The 15,398-nt window shown below is 40.3% G+C and overlaps 1 protein-coding gene across 3 annotated transcripts; it reads left to right on the forward strand.

Annotated features, from left to right (window-relative positions):
• The first annotated feature begins 9,570 nt into the window (after positions 1-9,570).
• tlr3 (toll-like receptor 3) lies at positions 9,571-15,275 on the forward strand. 3 transcript variants are annotated; one of them, XM_040147061.1, is made up of 6 exons: positions 9,571-9,599; positions 10,372-10,487; positions 11,311-11,778; positions 11,905-12,099; positions 12,245-14,106; positions 14,264-15,275. In XM_040147061.1, exons 2-6 carry the CDS (start codon positions 10,470-10,472, stop codon positions 14,493-14,495), a joined length of 2,775 nt encoding a protein of 924 aa, XP_040002995.1. In that variant the 5' UTR covers positions 9,571-9,599; positions 10,372-10,469; the 3' UTR covers positions 14,496-15,275. The 3 variants fall into 3 exon arrangements, with proteins under 3 accessions (XP_040002995.1, XP_040002993.1, XP_040002994.1); XM_040147059.1 differs by lacking the exon at positions 9,571-9,599 and adding an exon at positions 10,052-10,224; XM_040147060.1 differs by lacking the exon at positions 9,571-9,599 and adding an exon at positions 10,052-10,220.
• The last annotated feature ends 123 nt before the right edge of the window (positions 15,276-15,398 follow it).

The following is a 15,398-nucleotide window of genomic DNA, read 5'->3' on the forward strand; positions in this document are numbered from 1 at the left end:
AATACTTCCCTTAATAGTATTTCCGATTTGGGATGAACCTTATCTTAGAGGACATGAAATCATCAATCCTGTGTCATGCTTTTATGGCCCGAGCCACCAATCTTAATCCACATCATGTCTGCAATTATCTAATGTTCCAGCCTAGCTTATACTAGCACCACACCCTCACAGCGTCTCTTAGAATAGCTCACAATAAAGGAGAGCAGGCTGGCACATGGATCTTGTGAGAAAATAACTCTTTTATCTGAGCAGTGGCACTCTCGCATCTTTCCACTGTTGCTTTCCAAAGAGATCCACATTTGGAACAGCTGATACTGAGGTTCACTCGTCTGGCTAATGTTAAAGTAATACAGTGGTGCTGAATGAGAGGACGGCATGTGAGTGCATGAGGACATTGTCCGGCAATGACATCTTGCCTCATCTACTTACGGTCCAGGCTTGCTTTGATGTCTAAGAGCTGACCAGGTGAAATGCCTGAGCAAATCTGTGAGAGAAGAAGGCTGCTGATGTAGAGTCCTGCATCATCGCTCTGTTTAGCAGTGTTACTGAAGAAAGCGCATGCCAACCTCTAACCTTCTGTTTATAGTCGTAGATTTGTATTTTTATATTAAGAGTATTGTTCAATTTCCGAATTAGTCTTGTTTTCACTTCCTAAATTGCTGTTAGTCAGATGGGTATCTTCATTAAGTATAATTAGCCGCTGCCATTGTAATAGGGTCTATCCCCAATTTAGAGAGTAGAGAAGACAAAACCCTGAATGCTGTCAACCAACCATCATTCAACCACCAAAAAAAGAATCACAGTACATGTAACCCAGCACTCACCCCGGCCTCTGCCTTCCTTATTGTGCTATATCAATCAAAAAGAGTTTTATCATTGCCCATTGAAAAAAAAAAACAATGTCACTGCTGGTACTGCAGTGTTATGACAGAAGTTGGGGAGAGCCTGACACAAAAGGACATAGAAAAACGGTTGACGAGTGAAGATGAAGAATAACAGGATAACAAATTACACTGTGAAGGACATAGAGGAACGACAGAGAAGCAAGATACTGTAAGAGTCACAGGCTAAATTTTAGCTTATACAGGCTGACATCATCATTTGTCTGCCTGTCTAGACATGATTACCTCATGAGAATCTTAACTGCATGACAATGCATATTATGACTGACAGAAAAATACTCGAACCCTTGCTGCTTCAAGCAGGAATGCAATTCCACTGAAAAGTCTTATGTGATAAAATGATGGGCATGAGCCACACAGGTGCGGTTATTTCTATACTCCTCCTGAAATTCAGATGTAGTTTTGCAATAGCCCAGACTGGAAATTCTCACTAATGAATGACAAACTCATACCAGCATGCCTGTAATAGAATAAATAGTGTATTACCTTGCTATTGCATATCACAGGAACTTCATGTCTAAATTCATGATTAAGATGATGATTGCGTACGTGGTTTTTAATATTTTTCAAATACCGGTAATCCAATTAGTGCTGAAGATGTTTGGCAGGTCGAGACTGGGGGCAGAAAAAGGATAGGTGTACGTTTATCTTTTTTCAAGATTGTTACATATAACACAAATAAATTTGCTGACTAGGTCGTCTAAAAATAGTCTGCAATGTTGGCGTTGATGCTCTTAACAGGCTCTGTCTGTGGACTGCCTGAAGTGCTTGCCAAGTCTATACAGTATAATGTAGCTTTAATTACAACAACTGAAAATAACTTGGTCTCCCTGAGTCATATGCAAGAAACACAGTTACTAGCATAGCTAATGCATGTATGTAATGCTTACACTTACCATACTGTTAAACTACTTTCACACAGTATTTTTGTAAGTCAGGTGTTTAACGTCTTCATACCGAGCGGACTCTTTTTTTTTAACATTCTTGTCAAGCTAACAGTGGCAGTTTCTCTCAATTAGTGACAGTATTTCATGTTCAGCACATCTACATGGCACAATGCAAGGCAGACCTTGCTGTTTCTCTCCCTTCAAATGAGGAGTCAGCAGCTGTCTGACATTCAGAGGCAGCTCACACCATCAGAGCAGCAGAGGCTGCAGTTGTATAATGAACATAGTCAAACACTCTAATTACAGCAGCAGGACAAGAGGATCTTTAATTCTAATAATCGGATTACTCAAACACAATAGCATACTGCAGTTAGGTTCTGTTATTTGGATTGAAAATTGAAAGAGTTTTAAGTTGAACAGCATGACTAGCCAAATTGTTATGGTCGTCATGATCACTACACAAATCCCCAAAAGGATGGCATTTTTTAGTTTTCAGCGAAATATCTCGACAACTGTCGGATGGGTTGCCATGAAATTTGGTACAGCTAATAATGGTGCCCAAAGGACGAATCCTACAGCCTCTGGTGATCCCCTGACTTTTCCTGCAGCGCCATCAACAGGTCAAGGTTTTGACTTATTCAGTAAAATATCTAAAAATCTACATGATGCACTGGCACCAAATTTTGTACAGGCATTAATGAGGATTAAGCCTAATGATTTTGTTCCCCTGACCTGAGCATTTGTGTAAAACATCTGGACAGCTATTGTATTGACTGCACTGATGATCATTTCAGTACTGTGATTGTGATACCATTACATATGATCTGTTCCTACCCCACCTTGATATTAGAGTCTGACTAGTCTGACTCTGGGAGCTCATAAACTCATCCAACTTTCTCCTTTTCCTTATCAGGCCATGAAGGGAAAGGCAAAGTATCTTACATCCTTTACGTAACATATCTCTTCACGTGTCTCACGTGTGTCTTCCAAACACAATTACAGATAAACAGTCTCTCTGGAACACATTTCTAATATTACTCTGCACTTCATCCACGTCAATACCCTTCACTGTGGGTGAGCCAGGCCTCTCCTGTGTGGCTGCTAAGTGGATTGATAAGTGGTGTTGTGGCTGATGAAATGTTGCATAGATGGATGCTGATGCGATGTCTGCCAGACATGCCCCCTAGTAGAGCAGGAGGAAAGATTAGACTCAACCAACAGAGAATAGACAAAATAAACATAAAAGCACGGGAGTGAGAGCTGGCAGAGGTAGAAACTTTGAGAAAAAGAAAACTATGGAGAGCGATAAAGTGAGATGGGAGTGTAGACGGAGGCAAAAAGTATGCAGGGAACAATGAAAAGTTACATGACTGACAGTTAGGGCATCTCCATGAGAATGTGATGCCAGTCAACTTGTGGATATGCTAACTGGCTCATAGTGTGTATTCACATGGTCTTTGGACCTCTCAAGTTCACAAAATTAATTTCTCAGATAGTTCAATGAAAATAGAATCAGAATGGAAACATCAAAAGGAAAATAAAAAAGCTTTTATTACAGCACTACTGCAATGGATTGCATTACACATTTGGATGCCGATAGTTAGAAGTTTATTATGTCTAATATTAACAAAAGGTTTGAAATTCACAACAGCAAATCTTTTGATGTCTTTTTGCCCATTTCTGCACAAAACCATGTCCACATACCAACACAGAGTAATTATTGTGATGTTCCATATCAGCATAGGGAGAAACCAGCTTGGGCTGCTCGTACAGAGTTAAGAGAATCAGCAGTATTACCAGCTCTTTCCTTCATATACTTGCTAATGAGCCTGTTAGTGGAAAGAATTTATGAAGAAAAATCTGCTTCAGAATTCGGCCCTTGATTTATTGGCAAAGCTGTAAATCCTCTTCAAAGATTTTCAGCTGGTTCTCGGGCCTGTAATTAAGTAATGGCTCAATTAATCCTACCAAACCTGCATTGCCAAAAGCGAGAGCAGGAACATTCATTAGGAGCCAACCGGAGAAGATTAATACAAGCCAAACATACAATAGTACTGGTACACAATTTTGCAGACAGCAGTACTCAGTGGGTGTAAAAATCTAAAGGAATGAATGAAAAAACCTGAATGAAAAAGAGAGGACACATGGACAAATAATAATTTAAAGTTTGAAAGGAGAGATGTTGTAAAATAAAAATAAAAAAATTAAGAAAAAAAAATAAAACACTGTGCTGTTTACTTTTTTTCTTTCTCTAAACAGGATGTGCAGCAGAGAAAAAAATTAATGCTAAGAAACTCTGGCTATCACAGTCATCAGGCTTTCAAAATACTCATTTTAACCTTCGGTATCCTACCAAGTAAGTACAATTTTAGCAGAAACAATTTAACAGGAAATTGGAATAATGGTAAAGGACAGTAAAAAAAATTGTTCTTCTGTCTTTGGGGCAAAGCCATCTGTTGAGACTAAGAATTTTTTAGGATGAGGAATGTGGCCTCTGAATCTCCCTCTTCCTTCTTTGGTAACGGTGCTGCATCACGAGAAAAAAGACCTAAATCGCTAAATCAGTTCTGACCACATGACCCAGAGAAAGATTTGTGTATTTAGCCAAAGGGGATGAACTTATTATAGAGGGGCGAACAAAAGAGCAAATAAATAAATAAACACTCATGACATTTATCAGATGAAACCTAGTCATGCATAATACACATACAATTAACTAAATCCTATCAAAATGGTGGATTTTTCAAAGGATATTTTGCATTGGTCACATCTACCTTCTTGTGTTTTCAGTTTGTTTGTTTGTTTGTTTGTTTGTTTGTTTGAAGATGCAATCTTCCATTGGACAACAGTGATATTCCATCCGCAGCCAGCTGGAATCAAAATATTATATATATCTGACCTTTTCCGGACATTCTTGACAGTCCTGAAAGAGGATGATGAGAGACAGCTAGTACAATTTCTGTAACTTAACTTTGGGCAACTCTGCTGTTATTAAATTCTTTTAATTTTGATGTCCTTTTTGTATACTGAAAGAAGCAATTGCACCTCCATCTGCCCATCCACGTGGCTCTTTAAATCAAGAAGGCATTATGTCCCATCTGTTAACTATCACCGACAGGCTGGATTGTTGGCACTGCCAGACTGTTGTAGCCCCAGCTTAAGTTGCTGGCACAGAGCTCTGCCTGCCTTCCATGCACCCTGTCTGGGGTTAGAAAGGTGTAATCTCCCTCTGAAAAGGCCACTTGTCTCACAGCTTTTAGCACATGGTCAAATCCCAGCGGTCTCAGCTCTTCACAGAAAATGTCCCTGCAAAACCCGGTGAACACAGTTCAGGGACACTGTGTTTATGCTGCGGGCAAAAATCAAACTAGATCTCCTCACATAGCTCTCTGAAGAAGATTTGAGAAACTAAAATTTAGTTAACAACATAATAAAGATTTTCTGTTTATTCTTGAGAATTTCAGATTGAAATTAACATACAAGTGCACCCAAAGGCCACAACCAACAATATTTTTTCTTTTGATTTTTATAAGGATGGTGTGAGCAAATAATTATTATAGGTATGGTTGAATAATTCCTTAAAGCTGCTCTTATCATTTATTTTTATATTAAGAATGAACTACTGTGTGTAATGTGATAGAGGTAACACACACTTGACTACAGATCCCCTGAGCTCTTTGGACCTTTGTAGCATCTTTCAGCTCATTGTTTTGGCTTTACGGCCCACAGCTTTACTGTTTTGGTTACCTCTTTGTGCTCTTAAAAGTGTCTTTTTCATCTGTTTTCAGTAAAAAAAAAAAAAAAAAAAAAAAAAATTTAAAAACTCACTGTATGCTACCTGCCCAGGACCAAACGGCAGATAAGTGGGCGACGAGCTAATGCAAACAGTGGAGCATTTAGCAGCTAAAGAGACAGATATTTGATGGAGACCAAAAACAGAGCTAGAAGTAGAGTGAATGAGTGAGACGGCAATTTTTAAAGCCGCTCTTTGGGCTCTGCCAACATGTTTAACCTATTAACAGCAATAACAAAAAGAATAGTAATAATGAGAATTAATTACGTTGCAAACCTAAAAATCTTTCACATGTCCAGCGGTTCCCCCCGACACACTGAACTGTATCTCTTTGCATTTTCCTGAGCTACACTGCAGAGAGACATGTTGCTGATTCCAGTTCAGTATTGATATCCTGTCACCCCTGGGGATCACTTATAGTGAGAAGAGACCTGAGTCAGCGCATAGTGCGCAGTAGCCAGTGAGGAGAAGCACATACTGTCAGCTAATGCTCAAACAAAAATACATAGACACATATAAATGTTGCATGATAGCTGATGTCACATATATACAGTATAATGAATATGAATAGTAATAGTATAATGAATATGTTGATAGTTGCACAGCAGTTGCATCTGACAGTGTATGTTCACTGATAATAGTCAAAAAATAACATCTGTGTTCATGGACAAGCTGTGTGTCAGGGGCTGACACCAGTGGCAGAGCTGGGAGTCTGACCTCCAAACATCATTGGTCAGCAAACTGGGGAGGGGAAGATGCACTGCAGTGTCTTTTTTTTCTGCAGAGGGCAGTGAGAACATGCTACAACATTACTGCTGCCACCTGCACCTCTCCTTGTATGTACATTACCCCACCTCTCTTCCTGCCCTTTGTCTAAAATCTCTCCATCTCACAGCTATGATTTTCTTCTTGCCTCATCTTCACTAGTCTCACATGAAACTGAAATGGGGGATTTTTTTCCCTTCCTCTTTAAATATCATTGCAAATTCAAGCTAACAATGACTTCAAATACCCATTTTCTGCTTTTTAGGAATCCTTGCCCCACGTTTTGTTTCTCTCTGTACATATACCATAAAGGCCCATCGCATTAGACAATGACAATGCACTGCTGTGTGACTACAATTCACCCACTCCCAGTAGACACACTTGATCTTTATAGTGCAAATAAACAGATAAACTCACAAGCACACGATGGGAGCCATCCGACTGTGCATAAATCACAGCTATCTGATGCATTTAAGGGTGTAGTGAAGATCTGAACACATTGATAATGAATTTACATTGTGAGTTAATGTACATGATGATAATGAACATAGGTTGACATCCACCATGTATAGCAGTGAAGAGCCCCGAGGGCAAACTCACCTTTTGTTTCGAGGCATTCCAACACTCAGGAGATTCAGTCTGCAAATGAGGGAGAGGAGATTTACCCGAGCTGGTAAATTGAAGAATGTGACACACACACCCCCATTGATGAAGCTGCTTCCCCCCACCAATTATCCCTTCTGCATGAGTGCATTCAATCACATGTACGCAGGACAAGCACTGGCCACTCTCGGGCTACAGTAAGTGAAACATGTAAAGCAATGCCTGTCACTCAGTCCACAGTACAGTAGGAGTGTGCCTCCTCATTCTTAATCCCTCACTCCAGTGCCAAATTGTTTTTCCTCTGAAAATCTGATCTGCACCTGATTCCTTTCAGCTTTCATGTCTGTCTTTGCCTCTTTCCCCTCCTGAGCTCTCGAGAGTGCACCTCATGATTTAGCCAGGGTTAACAGCAGAACAAAGCTGCAACAATTCCCTGCTGCATCATTTGCCCTGGTTCTCATCACGGCTTTTTCTGCTCCATGTACCTTTTGCTCTCTGTTAATTTTATAGCTGTGTTTCCTGTAGAAAACCCCTGAATCTAATCTCTCATTTGTTTTATCAATTTACTGACTTGACCACCACAGTGCTGACCATGCTAGCTCTCCACACTTTTTTTTTTTACAGGTCTTCAGCAGTCCAGCCATTGGCCCAAAGCCCTGTAAACTGCCTCAGCTTAGCACTAGACTAAACCAATCAGGTGGCCTGAGGTCTATCCCAGGAAGGGCCTGCTCTATTAATCTGAGGGAAGGATTGAGGGAAAAACAGAAGGGATGCAAAGGTGTATATGTATGTGTGTTTGTATGACAATGGATGATGGGGAAGGTGTTTATTGCAGCTTTTCTTTTCTCAGTGCAATGTAACATTTTCTGCTTTTTACATCAGAGAATCACAGACAAAGACATGTAATGCAATCGTCCTCAGCCACAGTATTTATCCAGTTACTAGAGAGAGAAAAGATGCTGTGATGAAAGGTCACAGTAAAGTGGGTGTCCTCCCTCCATAAATCTCCACATAATCAATCTATTAGCAGAAAGAGTGTGCAAGGGAGAACGAAAACAGTGTTAGCAAGTTAACATTTGTTAATTGGCATTAAACACAAAGTACAGCTAAGGATGATGGGAATGTCATTAGTTTTGCAGGTATTTGGTCAAAAACTAAAGTATTGAACACATAGAAAATTTCACCTGATGATGCTGCTGGAGCAACGATCGGGGGTTCAAAGTGATTACGATTAATCCTTTGGTGTCCAAGAACATTTATACCATTTCTCAGAAACCCATCCAATAGACACCAAAGTGTCACGAATTAGGAAACATTCATATAACATGTACATCCATTATGTACAGTTAAAAAAAAACACATCTGCAATCTGGAAGAATGGGATCTGATTCCATAAGAACTACATGTCACCCACGGAGGGGTGACGTGCAACAGAAAGGAGTCTGTCTCCTCATGTCCTGCCCCGCCTCTACTGTCAGTCATCAAATAAAAGCAAAAAAGCATATTCTTATCAGCTAGACCCTATTTACATTCGCAAACCTAAGTAATACGTTGTATGTTCTTGTTTTATTTGATACAAAAAAAAATGGAATCATTATTTTTTAACTCACAACTGACTTGCTATTCACAGCCACTGACCGCTGTGTTCTTTAGGGCTCAGACCGGGGTGAAGCTGCAGCTCCTGGTGGGCCGTTGTCAAACAGATATGGAATCCCATAAAAGTCTTATATAGTACCAAATCCCATTCTAAATACCTAAAAAACTGGTTAGTCATTTTACACTGTGGCCCATAGTGACTACTGAAAGGATGTTGAGTGGTTCAGTTACAGTATTTTACTGCCGCCTAGTGTTTGTTTTCTAATTAATCTAGATATATTTTTTCACTTTTCTGGTGTTGTGAATGAGGAGATGACAAATCATGTAATGTAACAAAACTATGTTGAATTAAACATTATTGTATGGCAATGTTTTTTTTTTGTTTTTTGTTTCCTTGCCTCAAGTTGACTTAAATGAGTAAGTGAATGGAAATCACCCATCCCTGCCTCAAAACTTTTAAAGTGCCGTTGAACAAAGGCACGGAAGGCTAATGAAAGACTGTGTGTGAAGTGGTTGATTGTTGCAGGGTCTGTTTTAGGGAGCCACGTGCCGCAGGTGAGTGAATCACTCTCGTCCATCTACTAGGAAAACAAATGCTGAACCACATTCAGTCACCTGGTAGTTGAACTTTGGATTCCACAAATAAAGTGATACCATAATTGCATCTGCCGACTTTCAGATTTTTCAAGCAGTGTGACACTGAATGTGTCTTCTGAAATTGATTTAAAAAAATCTATTATAACCCACTGCTTAAATACGTGTCATTGCAGACCCAAATGAATTTTGTAATCATTAATGATATTTGAATTCAGTCCAAAACAATGGGTCAAAATCTTGAAAATATAATGCCTGACAGAGTGGATTGGAGCACTTGGTAGTTCAGGTCACCGTAAGCAAAACTCGGCATGCCCGTTTCCCAGAATGGGTGACACTTCATGGACTGAAGACAAGTGCATTCTCGTCACACTACAGCGGGAGCAGAGAGGACACATAATGGAGGTTATGTGCAGAGTACGGTCACGTTCTGTTTCCAGATGACATATCCCCCAAAAGGTTAGAGAAAAATCTCTGAGAAATACAATACATAGCCTATAAGACGTTCAGACATACACAGTATTAACGGGGGTGTAGGAGACAGATAAAGCAATGTGTTCTTTCAAACTCAACAGAGGCTTTATCTCTCCTAAATAACACTATTTACAGCTAAATCTTCCACATTAAATGTCTTGCACATCTACTCGTAAATTTACGGTAATCATCCCCACGCAGCCCTATGTTGTGTCAACACGCACTGGTCCAGTTTCTTGTACTGAAATCACCGTAAATGTGAGCTCGTGTTAGGATGTTTAAAGCGACCGTTTGACGAATTATAACGTCTAACTCCTTTCCACAGATTCCACACCCAGTCGACGTTTGGAAATACCTGTGCTAATTGGTATCAACTTGCCCTTATTTAACATTGATTACGGTACAGATGCAGCGGTGCCCTCGGATACATGTCCGTCCCAAAGTCTGGCTGCGCCCTGCTGACAAGACCTCGCCTGTTTACATTACGTTGCCAAATCCTTAGCGACCTCTGGAGCCATTTTGATGCGAGGCTATTAGAACAGGGTTTGCGAATGATTAATAACCCTGGGTACTCAATCGAACTGGTCCCAGTCTGGCTTGTAGGATGTGGGTATGAATTCCATTCAAACTTCCCAATACTTGAGTTATCCTGTCCCATCAAACAGTTAAATTTTTCAGTACATCCAGACCCTGATGTGGAAGTGAAAGCGGAGCCGGCGTTTCCCCATTTCCTTATTTTCTTGCTTTGTTTTCGCAGGACCTGCGCTCAGACCCTTCGTTTCCTGAAGAACTGCGATGCTGGAAGTGAATTGGTTTCTTTTTTGAAGTCTATGAAGTCCCAATGCAACAGATAATATGCAAAGGCAACATTTGGTAAGACTTCTGCAGGTATTACATCCAAAATATTAGCCAGTCATGTGTGAGAAATGTCAACCCTTAGTGCTACATTTGTCATGCAGTCCTATAGTAATCAAATTTAGTATACTATGTTAATAATAACAATAATAATAATACTAATCATGTTAACGTATGCCTTTGGAACATAAGTGTAGTCAGCTTTTAAAATCAAGTCTGTGTCGTCATGTTGAATGAAAGAGAATTATCACTTTTTTCCTCACTTGAGCAGCACATTGATTCCATACATGAACAATGCCGTATATTAAAGCTGCACTAATCAATATTTTATATTAACAATAGATGAAATGACTACGTATGAAGTGACAGATGTGACTAGGAGCGACAAACCCACAGAGCGTGTTTTGGTATTTTGATTTCAATCTCACCAACCCCGCTGCTGGATAAGCAGTGGCAGTTTTCAGCGAAAAAAAAGCTCTGATTGTTACCTGGTCCAGGACTAAATGGCAGAGAGACAAAGTTAGAGACCAGCTGGTCTCCAAAGTGGAGCATTTATTTGCTAAAGAGCCAGATATCTTCTCCAGAGTTGGTAGGGAACAAAAAAGAGCTAAAATAAGAGTGAATATTGGACTTACACTTTGCTGACTCAGAATATTTCCTAGTGGTGTTTTGTGTCTGCTCAATATTTAAATACGTAACTGTTTGATAACGTGTGCCATATCAACTTTATAAGATGATAAAATGCGAATGTTGTTCTTGTTGTTTTGTCCTCAAGTTTCCAAAAAAATCAATTAATGTTGGTTTAAGGTTTACGCAGATTTTATTCTTTCTTTTTGCACAGGTGTTTGAAGCGATGTGTACCCCTTGTTCCCTTCGCTTAACAAAGGTCATCATCGTATGTTATTTTATGATGGGACCGTACCATTGCTTTGCCTCCCAGAAGAAGACAACCTGCTATGTGCAAGACGGCAGAGCTGACTGCAGCCACCTAAGCCTCAGTGCAATCCCTCCAAACCTCCCCAGGAACATCACCAGCCTGGATATGTCTCACAACAGATTGGGGGGGATTCCCCCTGAGTCGCTAAACCCATACCGAGGACTCCTCCATCTCAATGTCAGTTACAACAGTATCACCAAGCTGGACGAGCATTTGTGCCAGACACTGCCCCTGCTGCAGACACTGAACATAGAGCACAACGAAGTCCATTTGCTGAAGAAGGAGGATCTGAGCTCCTGCACCAGTTTCATACGGCTAAATATGGGCAGTAATAGGCTAAAGCTTCAAGGAGAGCCCTTCTCTGCACTGAAGGTAAAGGTTTCCATAGCACTGATGTCTTCCACATCACTTTTGGGGATTCAGTTGTTTGATGTGCCTGTCATGCATTACATTTAATAACTCTTTATTTTGTGTTTATTCACTTTTCATTATTCACAGAACCTGAAATTTCTTGATGTGTCCATAAACAAACTGCCATCAGCCAAGCTCGGCTCTGAGCCTCAGCTGCCCAGCCTGATTAACCTCAATCTGGCATTCAATTACTTCACCACTCTGAAGAAAGATGACTTTTCTTTCCTTAACCATTCTTCTTCTCTACAAGTCCTAAATCTGTCATCTGTGTCTCTAAAAACAGTAAGAACCTTACCTTGAAATGGGAAATGAAATTGAGCTGTCAAGTTAGAACCAGTAGTATACGGTAGAGTTAGCGTAGCATCTTGGTTTCAGTTGTCTGTTTTGTTTCGCTTATTTGTCTCACTGCAGTTTTGTTTTGTTGCAGTTGGAGCCTGGTTGCCTTAAGCCCATTTCAGGCCTACATACCTTAATAATGGATGGGAGCAATATGGGCACTGCGGTTATTTCCAAACTCTGCGCAGAGCTGTCGGGGACAGCCATTGATGCCCTGTCTCTTCGGAAGATGAATCTGGTTACGCTCACAAACACGACCTTTACGGGGCTGCAGACAGCAAATCTAACCTTTCTGGATCTGTCCCATAACAAAATAGGCAAAATTGAGGAAGGCGCATTTCAGTGGCTGTCCAGACTTCAGACTCTAATTTTGGCCTACAACAACATCAAGCACCTGACGAAGGACACATTTAAGGGGCTCAAAAGTTTAACAAAACTCCAACTGACAAAAGCTCTGGTGAAAAGTCCTACCTCTTCCACCTCAATTATCGACGATTTCTCCTTCCAACCATTAAGCACCCTGGAGAGTTTAATGTTACAAGAAACTGCAGTTCGGGAAATCACAGAGCACACCTTTACAGGCTTGACAAGTCTTAAAGAACTTGATATGAGCTGGAGTACTTATACATCGCTCAGAATCATTACTAACAAGACTTTAGTCTCACTTGCCGGATCACCTCTCAGAAAGTTAAATCTGATAGGAACAGCTATAACACAGATTAATCCTGGAAGCTTCTCCATTTTTAGAAACCTCACCACTCTTCTTCTAGATTATAATTTTATACAGCAAACTCTCACTGGCAAAGAGTTTGAAGGCCTAGATCAGGTTCAAGAGATTCACCTGACCAATAACCGCCAGAAATTGAAACTCAGCCGCACTTCATTTGTTCATGTGCCCAATCTTGGGCTCCTGACTTTGGGAAAAAGTCTTAATGCCACAGGTTCGAAACTGGATGTGGATCCCTCTCCATTCAAGCCCCTGTCCAAACTTACCTTCCTGGATCTCAGTAACAACAACATTGCTAACATCAGAGAGAGTATGTTGGAGGGGCTTGTGAACCTGAAGGTGCTGATGCTCCAACACAATAACTTAGCCCGGTTGTGGAAGAGTGCCAACCCAGGTGGCCCAGTGTTGTTTCTCAAAGGGGCACAGAACCTGAAGACCTTACAGATGGATAGTAACGGGCTGGATGAGATCCCAGAGGGGGCTCTGAGAGGTTTGAGTAACCTCAGTGAACTAAGCCTCACAAACAATCTCCTAAACAGTCTTAAGGACACAGTTTTTGACGATTTGACATCATTGCGGGTTCTACGTTTACAGAAGAACCTGATCACCACTGTGAAGCCCGAAGTGTTCAAAATTCCTATGAGCAACCTCAGCCTTCTTGTCATGGACAAAAATCCATTTGACTGCACATGTGAGAGCATCCTGTGGTTTGTGACATGGTTGAATAAAACCAATGTGACCACTGTGCCAGATCTCATGGACCAGTATATGTGCAACACTCCACTTGCTTACTTTAACCACTCAGTCATGGATTTTGACACTCTCTCTTGCAAAGATATGACCCCCTTTCAGGGTCTTTACTTACTGAGCAGCACAGCTGTAATGATGCTGATTGTAACTGCGCTTATGGTGCGGTTCCATGGCTGGAGAATTCAGTTTTATTGGAACATACTGATCAATCGCACATTAGGATTTAGTGATGCCAAACTTGAAGAGGGCAGGGAATTTGAGTATGATGCTTATATCATACATGCAGAGCAAGACAGCAGCTGGGTGGAGAGGATGATAGTCCCCTTAGAGAACAAAAAGTGTAAGTTTTATTTGGAGGACCGAGATTCGGTCCCTGGAGTGTCGCAGCTTGAATCCATCGTGGATAATATGAAAAAGTCCAGAAAAATCTTGTTTGTCGTCACTGAAAGTCTTCTCAACGATCCTTGGTGTAGACGGTAAATCAAACATACACTGCTTGATTTAACATATTATTTAGAATTTTGAGATTTGTAATATATTTTGTACTGGTTATACTGTATTTATGCTGCACATTTGTGGTAGAGTAAGCTCTCAAAGTTGTCTTTCTGCCCCTCTCTTTCTCTCTTCACCTAGATTTAAAGCCCATCATGCACTTCACCAGGTTATTGAAGCCAGCAGGGACTCTGTGGTTCTGGTCTTACTGCAGGATGTGCACGACTACAAGTTATCTCGCTCAATCTTCCTCCGCAGGGGCATGTTGCGCCCGTGTTGCATCCTGGATTGGCATGGCCATAAGGAGAGGGTGCCGGCCTTTCACCAGAAGCTCCTCATAGCACTTGGCATGACTAATCGATTGAGGGAGTGACTGTGACGCATTGATAATAATGTAACATTTAGTCGTAATAATATTACCTGAATCTTGCCAATTATTACCAATTGTGGATTGTTTTGCCCTCTGTTAGAGTATATAAATATATATATGTAGATGTTTATTTCATTTTTTTATTTGTTTCGCTCATGCAATGCACAACTCCCGAAAGAAATAGAGACAATGTTTCACCATCGGTCAACGTACAGCTCTAGATTACAAATTCCATGACCAAAAAGGAGCAGGGTGAAGAAAAATCGTATTTAACTGCCTCTTATTCGAGACATAAACAATACAAATAGATGATCTTTCAATTACAGTTGCTTAACATCCAATATTTACAGTAACATGAGGAAAAAGAATAATCAAGAGAGACATACACAACAATTCATCATCAATTAAGAAAACACGTTACCTGCCAACTTCATTTTGTCTAAACATTCTTTCTTTATACATTTTCTTGAACTGAAAGAAATTGATAGAACTCTTTAAATCATTCTGTATAGAATTCCACAGTTTGACACCAACCAGCGAAATATACATCTGCCTTAAGGTAGTACGTTCATACTGATGCTTAAAATTAAATTTCCTTCTTAGTCCTCATCATCTGAGCTAAAAAAAGACAACTTTTGTAAATTTTTTGGTTACACTCTCCTTTTTGCCCTGTGCATAGCTAATGATGTTTGTGATTCAACAAAATCTTTTCAGCAGTAGTAGTCCTTAATAATCTTAATAAATCTGTTGGTGTGTTCTCTTGAATCCACTTTATACATAATACCTATTGCTCTTTTGTGTAATATATACAACGGCTTTATGTTGCTCATGTAGGTGTTGCCCATGTACACACACACACACACACACACATTATACATATACATATATACATACACACACACATAT

The sequence above is a fragment of the Xiphias gladius genome, chromosome 15, assembly GCF_016859285.1.
Source record: "Xiphias gladius isolate SHS-SW01 ecotype Sanya breed wild chromosome 15, ASM1685928v1, whole genome shotgun sequence".
NCBI lineage: Eukaryota > Metazoa > Chordata > Actinopteri > Istiophoriformes > Xiphiidae > Xiphias > Xiphias gladius.

Excerpts from the sequence above, each read along its gene's own strand:
- tlr3 (XM_040147061.1), top strand. Across the intron at positions 11,779-11,904 it reads AGCCCTTCTCTGCACTGAAG|AACCTGAAATTTCTTGATGT; the intron begins GTAAAGGTTTCC and ends CATTATTCACAG. Across the intron at positions 12,100-12,244 it reads CATCTGTGTCTCTAAAAACA|TTGGAGCCTGGTTGCCTTAA; the intron begins GTAAGAACCTTA and ends GTTTTGTTGCAG.